The 17578-nt window shown below is 40.3% G+C and overlaps 1 protein-coding gene across 2 annotated transcripts in view; it reads left to right on the top strand.

Annotated features, from left to right (window-relative positions):
- The first annotated feature begins 485 nt into the window (after positions 1 to 485).
- KCNJ6 (potassium inwardly rectifying channel subfamily J member 6) overlaps positions 486 to 17578 on the top strand; it is a 50423-nt gene continuing 33330 nt past the window's right edge. The window contains exons 1-2 of one of the 2 annotated variants that reach the window (XM_009477970.2): positions 486 to 501; positions 9824 to 10744. In XM_009477970.2, coding sequence (XP_009476245.1) covers positions 9847 to 10744 — 898 coding nt within the window. In that variant the 5' untranslated portion in view covers positions 486 to 501; positions 9824 to 9846. Of the gene's footprint in view, positions 502 to 9816; positions 10745 to 17578 lie in introns of those variants that run through there. The other variant, XM_009477969.2, reaches the window with a different exon arrangement.

The following is a 17578-nucleotide window of genomic DNA, read 5'->3' as shown; positions in this document are numbered from 1 at the left end:
ACTAGGAAGCTGCTGGTGGGCAAAATCAGCTGCAAAGTAGCAGCTGGTAGTGTGCTTGTATGCTACTTTGGATCGTAGCGCACGTGCACACACACACACACACACAGAGACATTACCCAGAGCACCAATGCCAGGTGGTTTCCCCAGTCAACAATTGTCTTGACCTAAGGAAAGTTTACTTGGTGTAGGTGATGTTTTGCAGACAAAAAGTAAACACTCTCAAAATCATCTCAGATCCCCTACTCCTAAGTTGATCAGGTCCAAGATCTGTATCAATATATAGCAACTTCTGCCCATTTCTGTAGGAAAGTACTAGAAGTTCTTATGCTTGGTCTGCAGGCTTACTTCATTGCAGAAGTTATTGGCTTCAGTCGACTGGTACAGCATATTGATTGAATCAAGTCCTTTCTTTCTGACAAAAATATTCTTCTCCATTCTTTCTATGCCTTATATTTATGATAGTTCATTGATCAAAGCAAAGCAAGCTGTCAGAGTATGTCTGTGCAGCAGTCAAGATGGTTCCAACACCTGCCCAAGGAGCTCTATGAATATTCAAGCACAAAGCTGTCTCAAGGTTGTTCAACACTGCAGTCAAAAATTCTATTTGGCTATCCCAAGGAGGAAGATTCAAGTAAAGCCATCCTGACTTCAGGAAGGGGAGGAAAAAAGGACAGGAATAAAGTTGGGATAGAAAACAGCAGAGAGAGAGAAGGTCTGGCTTCTCCTGCTAACATGAAAGTGGGAAAACTGGTGGTATCAACTCCTTCTGTGAGGGTCTGTTTCTCTCCTCTTTAGTGACGTAACCGGACATATAGACTTTGACAAGGGCAATAGCTGCCTGCCTTGATTTCTAAAATTTCCACATACTGGAATATGAACCAGGCCCATCACCAATCTGACTAATCTACAATACTAAACAAAACCAGACCAGGAATTGTTCTGCAACCTTGAGAACAAATGGTACAGGATGTCCATGCCATGCTGCAGAACACTTGGCCCTGAGTCTTGTGTGGACTTCACGTCTCTTGGGTTTAAGGCATAATTAGTATATTGACAGTGATTTTTTTCCACTCCAAATTATCTGAAATAACATGAGGTCTTTGTTGCAGACCAAGGTTATATGTTGCCTGACGAAGAGGTGGCATGAAGGCCTGTGGAGATGTCTGAGGGAGCAAAGCCTGCTGGGACAGTGTTGGCAGATGAGACTGAAAGAAGCCAAACCTGATGCAATCTCATCCATGCTGTCTAATGGGAGCAGTCCCTGGCACATACTGTCTCATAAACCATTCCCAAGTATTGCCTCAGAGCACTATTTGGCATGGGCCAAAGCCAAGATGGGTAGCTTGCTAACATTTAGCAGTACAGATAATCAGCAATGGCCAGGCCAGCCAAGCTCCTGTTTACACTTCAGCTTCCAGAAACAACCAGGAGCGCTCCCCTGATATCAGTGACATTACAGGTGCAGAATTAAATGAGTCAGAATTATCTATACGAAATGTTCAGCTGATCAGCTAATTTTTGTTTCTAGAGTTTTCAGTTGGGAAAATTTTAATGGGAAAATATCATGAGAAGGAGGAACTGATTCTCCCAATCTCTTCTCACAAAACTTGACAAAACTCTTTTTCCATGTAATCAGTAAGGAAAATATCTGGAGAAACCAGGATTTAACCAGCCCTCACACAACTTCCCTGGAAGGCTGAGCTGTAAATCAACAGCTCAGAAGCAAAAGAGAAGATGCAGAGAAGATGAAGTCATACTCTTCTCAGAGGTGCACAGGGAAAAACAAGGAGCAATGGGCACAAGCTGCAGTAAGGGAAATTCCAATAGGATATAAAGAAAAAAAAAATCCCTAATGTGAGAGGTGCAGCACTAGGACAGGGCCCAGAGAGGCTGTGGAAATTCCCATCCTTGGCCCTGAGCAATGTAAACTAACTTTGAAGTTGGTCCTGTGTTGAGCAGGGGGTTGGTCAAGAGACCTTTAGAGGACCCTTCAGACCCAAAATATTCTATGATTTTAAGCAGGTTTTAAATCTGTTTCTTTTTTTATTTCTAGCAGTTAGAGCATGTAAACACAAACAGTTTAAAACTGATTAACACTCATGTCAGTATACTTCTTTCATACTTTCTTCTTTTCCTGGTACACCCCACAGAGATGAAAAGTTGAGTTCTTAGTAAATCTTGGAAGAAATAGTGCAACTGACAAGTAAAAATTTTGGCATTAGTACACGTGATAGTAACTGGCAGAAATAGCTGGAGTTGAGTAACTGCAAAAAGAAATCTCTCAGGGGCCATGTCAGACAATGACATGTTACAGCAACTCAGGGAGACAAACATCTGATGCAGAGGCATCAGAAAGAAAGCATGTGGCCAGTATTTGCAGCTATTAAGGCCTGTCAGCACTGTGAATCATTAATGATCCCTATTATCCCTACTACAGCGGTTGTCGGTAGTTTTGCCACACGGAAATACTAGACATGAGCCAAGGTCTGATGTTGCCAGGTGGCATGACTCAGGGTGGGACACCTGGGCTGTCTCTGCTGCTGACCTTGCTCCACTGCTTGCAGCAGCAGTGACAACAGTATGCATCTTCCAAGTGCAAAAAATGCATCCTTTCTATCTTTCTCACCTTCTCAGAAGAAACACTGCTTCTGAGGAGGCTGTTTTCTGCATTGGTTGTGAATAGGACAGGAACACTATAGCAAAGGAGACAGAGGTCTGATTTTTTTCAAAAGAGATAGAGTACCTCTCTGACTTCTTTGTACATTGCTATGAGCAAACATCCTTTCTCTGATTTTAGTGCCATCCTTGCACACTTATCGTGACCGGGAGTCTTCATTCTGCCTTTCTGGTAGTCCTCCATTGTCTAGTCTTCCATTGGTAGGCCATGATTTTCAGAGTAACCACTGCTCCCCCCATCATGTTGAGCTTAGTCTCCATTGTTCAACATTCTCTGAAATTAGATGGGATACCTATTTGTCTCCCTTTTGTAGCTTTACAGGTTTGTCATTCTCAGACTTTCCTATTTATTACCTGTTTAAGGTGAAAACATCTTTGCATCTGGACATTGGTCCCCATCACCACATACATAAGGGGGTCAATGGCCAGCATGTAAGCTGACATCAAAAACAATATGTTAATTTGTGTAGATTCACAAGCTTTCAGGAAAAGCCTTACCTCCTCTAAACCTCTAGCTCAAGATTTTCTGGAAGCCAAAAGTCTGGTAAAAATCATGTATAACTAGACTAATCAGACAGGAGCAGGGATATGTAACAGCAAACTTTTCTTATTCCAGAAATGTATTTTTGATGCCAGGCATTTGCACTAGAGATGGCTCTGAATTAACAGTGACTCCAAGCACTCAGACCTCAGGTAGTAAACAATTTCATAATCCAATATGGAATCCCCAGCCTAATGAAAGGCAGAAGACGTTGATAATCAACTGTCTGCACACATCTTTGCAGGTTGAAAATGTGTAGCCTTTTTACACTGCCCCATATACATAACAAAGCCAAGGCTGTTTAGCTTCCCTGTGCGTCAAGTGAAGTTACATTTAGCAAAGCTGATGTAAAAACAGCATTCCGGAGCCTTTAGCGGTACATTCTGTAATAAAATTGGTTAGAATCCGAGATGAAAACTACAAGGTCAAATGACTACCAAAAATGGAGTCGTGTTTTTTTCAAATTCATGTATCAGCTTCATTTTCCATCCTCCATAATAAAAGGGCCAAGAACCAGAAATGAATGGAAATGTTTGCACTGCATAGAGGCAAAGCATTACTCAGGCTGATTTTTTGCAGCTGCACAGGTTTAAAAGAAATGAAAATAGTAGAACATTTTTTTTATCAAGTTGGATTAGAAGGCAATGGTGAAGCAGGTAGTGTGAAAAAACAAGGTATCACCCTTACAGCCTCTTTTCTAATCATAAATATACTTCAATTTGCATTTCTTTTCTAGTGAAAACTGCTGCTGAAATAAATTTAAATCACATGCATGCTCTCTCTGAAATTATATTTATGATTCTATGGGTGCAAATAAGTAATTTGGTTCTTGAAGAAATTTGCCAAGTCAGTGTTTATTGAACATTTCAAAAGAAGGACTAGACAATGTTCCCAGCCGAGTGAATAGACAATCTTGCATTGATTTCAACAGCGCAGGACCAGATCATAATTCCTTTCTTTTTCAGAAGAAAATCTGCATTTTGTGATAATGACTGCTTACAATTGTTAGTGGATCATAAAAAGCTCCATTTTTTTCTGTAAACAAGACTCTTTCTCCTCGTATCTAGTGGTAACACACAGTGTCTCACTGTACGGATTACCTGGTCTCACTGAGAGTGATACGGGCTGAGTTCATCAAACAGGCAAATCCCCCTCTATTCTGAGAATATCTGTTCCTGTGCCCTCAGTGCTCATCAGACCTGAGATTTTACAAAACTCTGAAACAGTGACTAAAACCAGGCAGAGATCAGGCAACGCATTTCAAAAGCTCCCCGTCTGCTTCCTCTCTCTGACTTCTCCTTGCATCACAGGCAAGAAAAGAAACAGAAGAACCCAGTCTTAGGGCAGGATATTGAACATTGCAGTGTGCATGTGTGCAATGCTACGCTGCCTTCTCCTGATGTCAAAGCCTAACAACTTCACAGAGGCAGCGGGGAACAGATATAGCTACCTGGTACTGCCAAATATTCCACCGATTAGTTCAGTGTCAGGGAGGTTTACGATCACAGCAAATGAGAGGTGAATATGAAAAATGTTCATAAAAGGCAAGCTTGGACCTTACAAATGCAAACACCTGCTTAACTTACAAGTTGCCCTCATCCTATTAGGAAAGTGGGGAATGACCTGCATGCAGACAGAAATCACAGTCAAAACAGTGTCTGCTCGACTTTTGTATACGTGCAATAAAGCCCATGAGAACAATTTATAGATTATAAATTATTTTTTTAAAATAGTGAATTTTCAATAAATTTGCATACAAACCATTCACAACTGTTACAAGAGATAAAACTAGCCTACTAAATTACAGCGAAACGTTTGCTAGACTCTCTATATCAGTTTCTGTTACATAAAGGTCAGTTATAATTTGTATTATTCTCTGTTGAAACTCCTAATTATTTTGCAGGTCATCCTACAACTCTAAGATAGTATGTGATCAAAATAGGCTACAAGTATTTAAATTAGACAAGTATGCCCTTTGCATACCTCCTTTTGCTCTGTATTTGTACAGTACCATGACAAGATCTCTGAAGCACTAGCGAAGTACAAAAAAATCCCATTGCTAATGATAAAATGATTGCTTAGTGTTTATAGTAATAAGTTACATCCACAGCCATGAAGGGCGTGAGACCATCTCCTGTATAGCTCATAGTTTGTTGTTGACACTGGATTCATGTTATTAGACAGACTCTAAATAAAAACATGTGCTTGGAAACACTGGATTGTGCCTTTCCAATGCTGTTCTGGAATAGACAAGACCAGGACACCAACACTTTACTAGAAAATAAAATGTTCCTGAGCACTGGCACCCAATTCTTTTTATGGTAAAATTCCTAGAAAAGCCCCTGGCGTGGTTTTGACCAGTGTGGAACTGAGTACATACAATTCCTGGCTATATTTCAGGTGTTAGCATGGCACACAGACTATTCCTAATAAGCAGATTGTATGAGACTACCCTGCTTTGAAACCAACGGGAGTTCAATAATACAAGTGTGGGCTGTACCACTCCATTTAGCCTCCACATTAAAGAATAGGCCTGGGCACATTTAATTTACTAATATAGCCATAGCCAGTACATACTGCTATGATGAAACACAAGTGAACTATTCAGGGACTTATTTAGAAGAACTCCTTGTCATTTGCTGGAAAATGAAACAAGTCACTGAAATCTCATACATGTTGCATCCATTTGCCTAAGGGACTCACTGAAACAAATATTTTGAACAGAATACTCTAAATTGGCCTAAATTGGCACGGTATTGCTACCTGGCCGTTGTGTCCAAACAAACATAATGTTTACTGGGAGAGGGTGAAGCATTCAGAAGTAGTACATATTTTTTTTTGCAGTGCAGATTAATAATATGTATATATTTTTGTCATGAAGAAAAGTGGAGAGAGTAAAAATAGCCCTCAAGTGAGATAGCTGCTATTCACTCCTCTGTTCCTGGAACCATGACAGCCATTATATAACCAAAAGGAAAAATAAATGAAATAAACAGCATAAGCTAATTGGGTTGATATCAAGTGAAAATATAATTAGTCAAAGTGTTTTGTGGCAAAGGCACTGACAATATGTAGCTGTTCCGCAGCCTTAGTGGTGAACAGAGATCCTGCCATGTGTTTAAAACTTATTCATCAAGCATTTCCATGGAAACACACAGATGCACAATCCTTGGATCACTTATTTCAGGAATTGCTGCTCCCAAGGTTCACTCTGGAGGGAGAACTCAGACCAGGAGTGGGTAATGAGCTGTGATTCTCATCTAGAAACCTCCCCATACAGGTATTTGTTGGGTCTCACAGTAGGAGAACTTGGGTGAGGGAAAGAGTAAAAGGGCATCTTGCATAAAGAGAAAAAGACTAAAAACGTGACCTTAATTTTTCCTCTCAGAGACTGCCTGAGAGTTGAGAAATGACAGCACTGGAAAGCGCCTGAAGAGATTACAAAATAGCCAGGTGCCCCTGGGGAGATTAAAATGTCTGCAAGAGTGTTAGCGAGATGCTATACTGAGAGAGACAAATTAATTGCAGTCACTGGGTTTGGTAGTCCAAAGCTGCCCTCTTACATATCCAGTTGGGAGTCTGCTCTGGTGCGACTTCTCAAGGTTAAGAAAAATTCTCCCCTGTTGGAAGGGGCAGATCTCTGAAGCCCACTTACAGTGGCAGTGACAGCCCACCACCATGTGCTGGGGAGCACAGCGGCTTCTTGCTCCTGCTACAAAACCTATGGCCGCTTGGGAAAACGTGGCCCTTACCTCTCTTTGTGGGTCAGCTCATGTACTGTAAAAGACAGGAAAAGCTGGTTATGGTACACAAGGGCTTAATCAACACAAAGAGTTTTGAAAGCATCACTAAAATTCGTTGTATGAATAAAAGGTTCTTCATTGCTAGCAAGTACTTGTATAGAAAATAAACACCATATGCAAAGCAGGCTAGATGGGTGCAGTGTATGACTGGTAGGCATCCCTGGATAGGGACGTCCCTTCAGATTTCTCCTGATGCCACTAATAAAATCAGCACCTGTGTCCCCTCCCAGCCCTGTTATGGTTTTTAATATGCTTTGCTGTTTCTGGCAAGAGATGCTCAGCCTGGGAGGTCTAGGACACGGTTGCCTTTAATAGCAAGGTCAGAAGTAAGGTACGTTCTCAAAGGCAACGGGGGACACCTGTCTCTGTGTTCATGCCAGGCTCTAACTGGGAGGGGAAAGCAAAATATTCATAATGCCTTAAAGATAATGAACCACATTAAACCAGCATTACTAGTCTAACATACATTGCATTAAAGCCTCAAAAGCCAGAGCCTTCATAGGCTGTTCATAAATATTTGAGGGGTCTATTACTGCAGTGATGTGATAGCTCCTGTGGACTGAAATTTCCTTAGGCACAATAGAGAGTTAAGCGTAAAGTGTGAAGCCTTAACTTCAAATTTTCTGGTTTTGGCTTAAGTCTGCCTCACAAAATTCCTGCAATGCCTTTTTATTGTGTTTATTTCGTCATACATTACATAGCATTAATGATAATGCAAGTAGGCACACTGTCACCAACTGGAGTAAGTTAATTCAGAACTGACTGCCTTGTGACACAACTCCCAGTGCTGTCGCTACTATCAGCCTGAATCATGTTCTCTTTAGACACAGCAGCAAACTGAAAAAGTGACACAGGATGGAACGCACAGTCTTTAAACACAGAACTGCTATCAGGTTTCCATGTTACTGTTGGCCTTCGAGCCTTTCTTTTAACACAGAAAAGGCTATGGGGCTGAACAGAGGCTTGGCTGGCAGTGGGGCCAGCCAGAACAAGAGACAACCAGCCTCCAACCACTTTTTTTTTTTCCTGGGTACTTTAGTCACCCCTAAAACTTTACAAGGGTCTGTGATCTTTCTCCACAGGGATGAGTCTGCATATCTTTTTCAAGCTACAGGTGCTGTGAGCCTCCACAGATAATCTGTTATGTAGCACGTGTTTCCAAGAGTGCAAGACTAAAATGCTCTTTGAGCCATACTGACCCACCAAGAGCAGCCCCCTGGGCAACCCTCTCTCTGGGCAAGAGCCTAGGCTTCCCTGGTAGCTCCTCCGCATCAAAGGGTTTGTGTCTACTGCCTAGGGCACTGCCAGGTGGAGACACCCAAGCCCGTGGGGTACCAGAGACAGGCCTGCTGAGTCAAGTAGGATCTTTGATGGGTTTATGCCTCCATTTCCCCTCCAGGCAAGAGGTACTCAGAGGCAACCGGAGCTCAGGGAAACGAAGTGCTTCCTAACCCAAGCTGCTTGCTCCCAGCTATCTGCTTGAAGTTCACCACCCACAGCAGGACTGGGCAGCCCTCGTCTGAGCCTGCACAGCAGTTACCACAGCACATTAATGTGGCCATAACAGAGTGCAACAACATGCAGGTCAACACCCTGACTGTTCAGGAAGAGCATCTCCGCAAACCAATGGTACATCACATCAGTGCTACTATATTCAGAGCCAAGCATCTAGGCGGAGCCAGCAGAAGCCTTTTCCCTTCACAGCCTGGCAGCAGAATGACAGCAGTTAGCCAGAAGGGAGAAAATTAGGAGTTCAAGAGCTGAGATTCCTGAAGGAACAAGCCCCAGAGTGCAAAAGTGTTTCAGTAAAAAGACAACAGTTACCCGAGACCTCACCAGGTCCTCAGCTTCATGCAAAATCCATTCGATTAAACCACTCTCCTCCTCAGTAAACTCTTCTTTCTTGCACATAAACATAATGAAGCTATTTATCTCAAAAGGCTGGGAAGCAAAAAAAAAACAAACAAAAAAAGGCAGTTACTGTCATTTGTGGGTTTTAATTTCTTGTAAGATACTTACAGGGGAACGCTGTGTAGCCCCATACAGTTAGAGGAAAAGGCACACTTGAATTAAAGGCCACAGGCATACTGAATTAAAATGAAATCATGTTCTGAAGTACTGTATGTTTTATGTTACTTGGAGATGGACACACAATTCCCTGTCTCAGTATCAGTGAGGCATTGATTTTCTACGGAAATGTGCTTGAACTGCTCTTGGTATATATTACACTAAAGCCTGCCTTCCCTTCAACAAGAGCAGGATTCGTTCTTTCTAAAAAATGTTATTTTTTTTAAACTTTTTATACTTATTTAATACTTTCCCCATAGCAATGCAATTGATAGAAAAAAAAGCTCAACAATTGCTCATTTTCTCTGTTCATCTTGTTGACTGAAACCCCCAAGCGAATCCATTTCCTCATTTATATCTGCTATCTCCCAGAAGATCTTTCTTGGTGCAGAAGAAACCTCATTTATTAAACTGCAAAGGCGGGTGGGGGGAAGAAAGATCTGCTTGAATACATCTTGCAGAATTTATGGGTGTAGATAGGATGACCTGATAGATAGGAAATGAGAAAGAGAGTTTTCCTTCAAAGTATTTCTATTTAGCAATAAATTGAGGATGCTTGGCATCATTTGACTTTTGTGTTGTGTGTCTAATAGGTGAGCAAAGAACAAGGATGATAATTGTACTGATTAATAGCTATTTCATGCCAGTAATACAGGAAGAAGTTGTGTGTTGACTTAGAGAAATAATAAGAAAAATAATGCCTGCCTTTTTCTTGTTTGTTTGTTTTTAATGGCAGCTAACGTACTGGAAGAAGACTCAATGGAGCAGGACATAGAGAGCCCTGTCACTATTCACCAGCCAAAGTTGCCCAAACAAGCTAGAGAGGATCTGCCAAAAAATATAAACAAAGAATGTGCCAAGAGAAAAATCCAGAGGTATGTTAGGAAAGATGGGAAATGCAACGTCCACCATGGGAATGTCAGAGAGACTTACCGTTACTTGACTGACATCTTCACTACCTTAGTCGATCTCAAGTGGAGGTTCAACCTGTTGATTTTTGTCATGGTTTACACTGTGACCTGGCTCTTCTTTGGAATGATCTGGTGGCTAATTGCCTACATGCGAGGAGATATGGATCATATAGGGGACAGCACGTGGACCCCATGCGTCAGCAACCTCAATGGGTTTGTCTCAGCCTTTTTATTCTCAATCGAGACAGAAACCACCATTGGGTATGGTTACCGGGTCATCACGGACAAGTGTCCCGAGGGAATTATTCTGCTTTTAGTGCAGTCTGTTTTAGGTTCTATCGTCAACGCTTTCATGGTTGGCTGCATGTTTGTGAAAATATCCCAACCCAAGAAGAGGGCAGAAACCTTGGTTTTTTCTACAAACGCAGTTATTTCCATGCGGGATGGAAAGCTGTGTCTGATGTTCCGAGTAGGAGACCTTAGGAATTCACACATTGTAGAGGCATCAATACGAGCCAAGTTGATCAAATCCAAACAGACAAAGGAGGGGGAATTTATACCACTCAACCAGACAGATATCAACGTAGGTTATTACACAGGGGATGATCGTCTCTTTTTGGTTTCACCACTGATCATCAGCCATGAAATTAACCAGCAGAGTCCTTTCTGGGAGATTTCCAAAGCCCAGTTGCCCAAAGAGGAGCTAGAAATTGTTGTAATCCTAGAAGGAATGGTGGAGGCAACAGGTAACATTTCTTATACTTTGTATAAGGTAAATGCTTTAATTTTAGAAAGGAAAATCAGTGGGTTTGCTTCACATTAAAGGAATCACTTCAATAGTTACTACATTTGAAAAAGGCATCAGTTATCTGGTTAGCTTCAAAATTAAAAGCATGCCCAGTTTAATTGTCTGTTCCATCTTGCCTAATGGAATTAGTGTTGTTTCTGCTCTGTTTGGAAAATGGGATAGCATTTCTCATTTTCTAAATTTTTCACAGCATGTCACCCAGTTATTTGTCATTCTATTGCAGGAGCAACTCAACCAGTAGGATCTTGTGGGATAAAATTATTTAGAAAAAAAATTCAATACAAAATTCTGTTTATGATTAACATGGAAGCGCCATAGCTCCTGCTGCTTCCAGTCACACATGGGTAACCGCAGAATATCTGCCTCACACATGAAATTCCTATCCTGTTTGGATCCAGTAGGAAGTGATAATGTGTTCAGTTTTCTCTTTTTGCTTACTTGTTTTCTTGTTTTTGTTTTAACTTGTAACGTGGGGCTTGTTCCACTTTAGTTCACAAAAGATCTGTCTGACTTTGTATTTCACTGAGGCCCCCTACACACTGCAGAAATGTACAGACACTTAAAGCTGGTATCTATAAATACGGCATGTTATGTCACCAGAGTCTTGTTGAGAGGCTGTTTGGTCATTACCTACAATTATACATCAGAACATCAGATATCACTTGTGTCATGGTTTAACCCCAGCTGGCCACCAAGCACAACACAGCCACTCGCTCACCCTCCCCCCACCCCAGTGGGATGGGGGAGAGAGTCAGAAGGGCAAAAGAAAGAAAACTCATGGGTTGAGATAAGAAGAGTTTAATGATTGAAATAAAATAAAATATTATAACAATAACAATAGTAATAATAATGAAAAGGAAAACAAAAAGAGAAAGAGAAACAAAACCCAGGAAAAACAAGTGATGCAACCACTCACTACCTGCCAACTTACACACAGCCAGCCCCCGAGCAGAAACTGCTGCCCCTCCCCAGCCAACTCCCCCCAGCTTATATACTGTGCATGACATCATATGGTATGGAATAGCCCTTTGGCCAGTTTGGGTCAGCTGTCCTGGCTATGTTCCCTCCCAGCTTCCTGTGAACCTCCTTGCCAGCAGAGCATGGGAAGCTGAAAAGTCCTTGACTTAGTGTAAGCACTACTTAGCAACCACTAAAATATCAGTGTGTTATCACATTATTCTCATGCTAAATCCAAAGCACAGCACTATACCAGCTACTAGGAGGAAAATTAACTCTATCCCAGCTGAAACCAGGACAACTTGACACGGAGAGAATAGTGCTTGGAATTCACAGCAAATGGGCTAGTAATGTTTCTTCTCTGCATTAAAGCCAGAATAGTAGGAGGATGCTTTCTCTAAAACTGCTGTACCTCCCGCAGTCAGAGTGCTGGTATACTTGTTTTAGGAGTTGGAGGGATTTTTTTATCCTGTTAATGAAAGCATCAATCTCTGAAGAGAGTAAATACAATACAAGGGCATGGTGTTTATAAAATGAAGAAAAGATGTGCTTGCTGAAGAGGAAACACTGAGCATAGAAATAGAAGAACCAGATTTGCCATTTTTCCCCAACTACTGTAGCAAAAGCTAGGAAAGTTTGAGGATGTGGATTACACATCCCTGACAGAGGCACAACCTCTCTAACCCTGATTCATGTTTTGCAACTGGAGCCAGGAAATAAAGAGCAGTCTCTTACTAGAACATGTGTGTGTGTTTCACACATCTATTATGTGGTGTCAGAAGAAAACTGCATTTGTCATCATATAATAAACGTGTGAGACAAAAATGGAGCAAAAAAAAAAAAATTGAAAGGAACTTGGCAGGGAATTTGAAGTGGTAAATGCAAGGCTTCCAAATTTTCCAGGAAGTAGGTGGTACTGAAGAAAATCAAGATGGTATGTTTAGTGTTTCTGATACATGCAGTAGGCACAGAGGTTTCAAACATCTGCATCACCTTCAGGTTGAGACGATGAGGAAATTGCTCTTTGTTAGCTGAAACCATTTTGAAATTTCTGAATTGTAACTAAATGAACTCGACATCCCAAAGAGTGCTGGATATTTTCAGGTTTACTGAACACTGTGTTTTGCAGAAAAATGATTAGCAAGTAGTAGAAGTATAAAAACCATCTCACCGAAAATACCTACAAAATCAGAAGACAGTATACTTCTGCAGTGCATGAAATGTAGCTTTGTTGTCTTAAGCCTCATCACTCTTCATAGTTTAACCCTCCCTCTCTTACCTCATCTTCACCCCTGCACGCTCACACGGCTCTCTGGGCTCTCCTTTGCTGCTCTGATACTGACCACAGCTTACACTCAGCCATTACCAGCTTTCACCAGAGGGGACTACTTCTCAGACTGCTCAGACTGGCAAATTCCAAGTTAAAATGCTAGAAGGGTCCATATTAACAAAGAAACTGGATGCAGTGATTTGAAAACTCACTGAAGCTATCCAGGATTAAGATGTTACCCTGGCACTTGATAGGTAGCTACATTTACCATTTTAAGCTGCTCCCTTTTGTTCTTTTTGGGTCAGTTCTCTAGCACGCAGGTGTATGAGATATGAGGGGAGGGCATTGAATAATGCAGCTTAACTATGGCATCAGAAAGATTAATGTTGTAATTATCAGCACAATTTCTAAAACATGCTTGTGTGGAAGTAGCCACTTGTTCTGTGCTTTGCCCACGTATATTGGGTTATTTTTTTTTTTGAAGGTGCAATCGGGTGAACTTTCTACCAAAACTAGACATTTTCTCTTTTTAATTTACAAATATTTTCCAGTTACATCCTGGCAAACACTAAAAGCAAATTTAGGCCATCATATATTCACTTTTCCTTCTTACACTCAATGCAGAGTGAGAGCAGCAAAAGAAGTTGCTTATAAGTTGATCCCCAGCCCTGGAGAGCAAGCAACACACAACCCATCATACCAGCCAACATTGGTCAAAGTCATGGGATATAAAAACATTAAAGCTGAAGCTAAGAAACTGAGATCTCAGCTATAGCAGTATCATCATTCAGTATCATTGCTCATGGGTCAAAACCAGATTGAGATCATTAGCTTGTTATTCATCAGAAAAGCCACTCCCAAGTTTGACCAGTGAAAATAATCCTTTCTCTATTTTCAGAGCTTCCCCACTCTGACAATATTTATCCCTTTAATGAGAAGTAACACAGTGGAAAATGTTAAGTATAAAAATTTTCATTCCTTTTATTAATTATTGGTATTATTCTGTTTAAAGTTTTACTGATCAGGTGATATAATTTTATACATATATAACACTGTCCACCTTAAGGGCTCCAAAAACATGTCTACCTCTAGTATGAAACACAACTGTTTATGTAGTGTCATGTGAACTCTGCATTGCATGTTAGGAAAGGAAATGAAGAATAATGCATCTTATTAAATGAAATTGAAAATTAACCAAATGAAAATTCAGCAGAAAGATCAAATCAAGGACCCCCTAATTTCCCTTGGAAGCATCACCATCTTTCTGAGATGCAAAAAGAAGTAGGTATGTCTTTACCAAGGCAGACACCAAAATATCAGCTGATGTATCATTACACCTTGACTATTCACATTCATTCTACCATGAAGATTACTTTGAGGGCAGAATCTTCAATGAGGCTCTTTCAACAAGATGTGAAGTCAGTTTGACTACTTCATCCAGCATCAGCACAAACTCAAAATAAGATTGGTTTTTAAAATGTTTCTTATGGATCCTTCCAATATGCAATTTTCTTTATTTATTTACAATGACATTCAAAAAAAATCACTTTGGGTTCAAAGAATAACATGCTTGCAAAGATTTACTCCTGTGGTTTTCCTGATACTGATGCACATCTCTCAAGTGTCCAAAAAACCCAATGATGGTGTGAAGTACACTAGGCTGCCATGAAGCAACTGACGAGCCTTCAGGATCGGGGAGCAAAAGTCCAACCAAGCATCACCATGTCTGAAGGACGCATCTGCTATATCCACCTTTCGCAGCCCCAGGTCTATTTCCCACTATGCTAACAGCAGGTAGAAGTGCCAGTGCAATGCAAGGATCGATACTAACTCTGCAAAAACTGAAGTAACATCCACCTTTAATAAGGCAGCTGTTTCTGAGGCCCTTATGCTTCTTTTAATGTCAGACTACAGCTGTGGCGTTGACAGAACAGCCCCATACCAGCAAAGGCTCTGGTCCCACACTTACACAGCCCTAAAAAGCAGGATTCTGGCATCCCTCCACTCCTTATGGGAGAGCTGTAACATTAAATGCAAATGAACTAACTGGAAAGAATATGACTAAGACGCTGATCTCAGTTCAGCAGCATTTGATATTTGCCGTTCAAAATAGTTGGTCTATATTAAAGTGCTACCACTGCTTACATATTATTTTCTGGAGACCACTTAAGAGATTTTTTTAAAGACCAATTAAGACATTTGTTAGAGTGCATACATTTATAGTAATGGAATTTGAGAAAATTATTTTTTCTCCTTGGACCAACAAAAAAACTTAGGCTCAAAGATCCTGAATCCTGTCTCCCCTAAACAGCAGGCACAAAAGGTTGGATTTGAAGAACTTACTTATTTGTTTTAAATTTTTAAAAAATCTAAAATTAAGAATTTTTTATGATAATTTAATAGCTTCTTCCTAACAATAGGCTTGAAATTTTTAAGCTTTTTTCACCTAGTGAAATCTATTTTTAAGGGAGGCCTTATCATCATAAGCAAACTAGTCATTTTAAAAAAATTAAACAAGACTTCTAAATGTATAATTCTGATACAGGAAATAAACCAAGACCAAGAAAAGGAAAGTCTTTTAAATTTGGGGAGTTGAAGTGGGAAAGTGAGGTATGTTACAATAGCTAGAGAAACCGAGAGAAAGAAACTAAGAAACTCAGAGAGAGGGATTTACCAAAAAAGGGGAGAGAGAAAGAGGAGTATCCTGAACAGCCCATAGCCTTGTTGGTAATGCGGTTCCTGAATCATAAGCAGCCTGGTTCAAATCCCTCTTCTAAACCTGCATTAATTTACAGAAAACAGCACTATCTAACACAGGAAAGGAATATGAAGTATTACATCCTCCTTAAGCCCACAAGACCCTCAAACTCGAAGTTGTATCTGGCCAGTAGGGTGCACTAGATGACACTCTGGCAATTCCCTCTGCCTAAAAATAAAAACATGAAAATTGAAACAGTACTGAGGAAAGAAAATGATATACACATTTATAACTGTCAAAAAATAAGCAACAAAGCTAGACGGATAACTTTAGGCTCATATGGATAATTTTACAATAAACTTGTAATAGGGTGCATTTATAATTCTGACACACTGGCAGCTTGAGAGCAGTATTTGCAGAATGGTTTATAGATACGTAAACACTCTTGCCAGCTGTGGAAAATGCATGTGGAAAGCAATAAAAAGTTCACATAGATGGTTATTTATATAGTAAATGATGCTATCGACTAGACAAACATTGTATAAAGCTGTTCCCACTCTTCACTACAGCCCCTTTGACAGACTGATTTATTGTCTTTTTTATTTCTCCCTGATGAATTGCCATAGTTACCCTTATCCTTGCCCAATCCTAGCAAATATCTCCCTTTGATATGCATGTTAACAGTTCCAACCTTTCAAAACATCTCAGCAGACTTTGCTCTCTCTCCAAATAAGCCTTGCTCGGGTTACAGTTTTTCACTAGAATTTTTTACTGATCTTCAAAGAAGAGATGTTTATGCTCTCAAATTGCTTCTTAAGGGGATGTAGATGAAAGGAAGAAAGGAATCAGGATTTCTCACACCCAAGTGTTTCTGCAAGGCAACTGGTGAAAGTAGATTTGATTGTTGTGCTCTGGGATGTAACCAATGTACATTGACTGAAACACAGTTTAAGCAGGGTTAAGAATGAATGGCTTCTGCTGTAAGCTGGATCATCATCATTTCAGGAATGGTCAGAATACAATGGCTCTCCAGTCTTTAGTTTTTCTTTCTTTCTGTTTTAAGAGTTTTAACATCTCTTGATGCTAGGTGCTAGACTTATACATCTAGGTTCACCTTCCCATATATCCCCATTTCCCTCGTGCTTGCCAGCAATCCCTTTCACTTATGTTTCTCGCTCACATTTTCATTTTGTTAATTCTAACAAAACATTTCCTTGTTATTAATTCTAACACAGAAAATTAGGGATGTTAACACGAGTAATGGCAGTCATGAGCTGGAGTTCTGAATACTGGCAAAGAAAGGCACTCTTTTTGTTGTGATGTTTCTTTCAGGAAGCTTTCCTTACAGGTAGAAAAAGATTAGTCTATCTGTTGAAGGAGACTATAAGGCTTAAATGAGGCAATCACAATTTCACAATAGTCAAAACAATATGCAAAATGACAAGAAGTCAGAGAGCAAAGTTCATGAGAAAAGACATACTCATACTGATGAGTATTTCAACCAAAATTTTGGTGAGAGAGTCTATATCACTTTCAGGGAAGGCAGGGAAAAGAGATTACACATTTTGTTTAATGGCTTCATTCTCCAAATAGTGCGGTACTATACCAACATATTGCCGCGTGTTTGATAATAGCCTATTGTCCATCTTTCATACCTTTCTCACCAATTAGTTGCTCAGCTCTTCGCCACTACAGCTGCTCCCTCAATCGTAAATGTTCAGATATAATATTCAGATTCAGGCAGTAACTCATATGTTAAAAAATAAGATTCCTAAAAAACAGGTTTGAGACCCCTCTGTATTAAAAAACACTTCCTTATAGCTAATTAGATACTATTAAATAATTCT

This window comes from Pelecanus crispus, chromosome 1 (assembly GCF_030463565.1).
Source record: "Pelecanus crispus isolate bPelCri1 chromosome 1, bPelCri1.pri, whole genome shotgun sequence".
Classification (NCBI taxonomy): Eukaryota; Metazoa; Chordata; class Aves; order Pelecaniformes; family Pelecanidae; genus Pelecanus; species Pelecanus crispus.
Note: the sequence above shows the minus strand (reverse complement) of the source record. Positions and strands in the feature narration are given on the sequence as shown.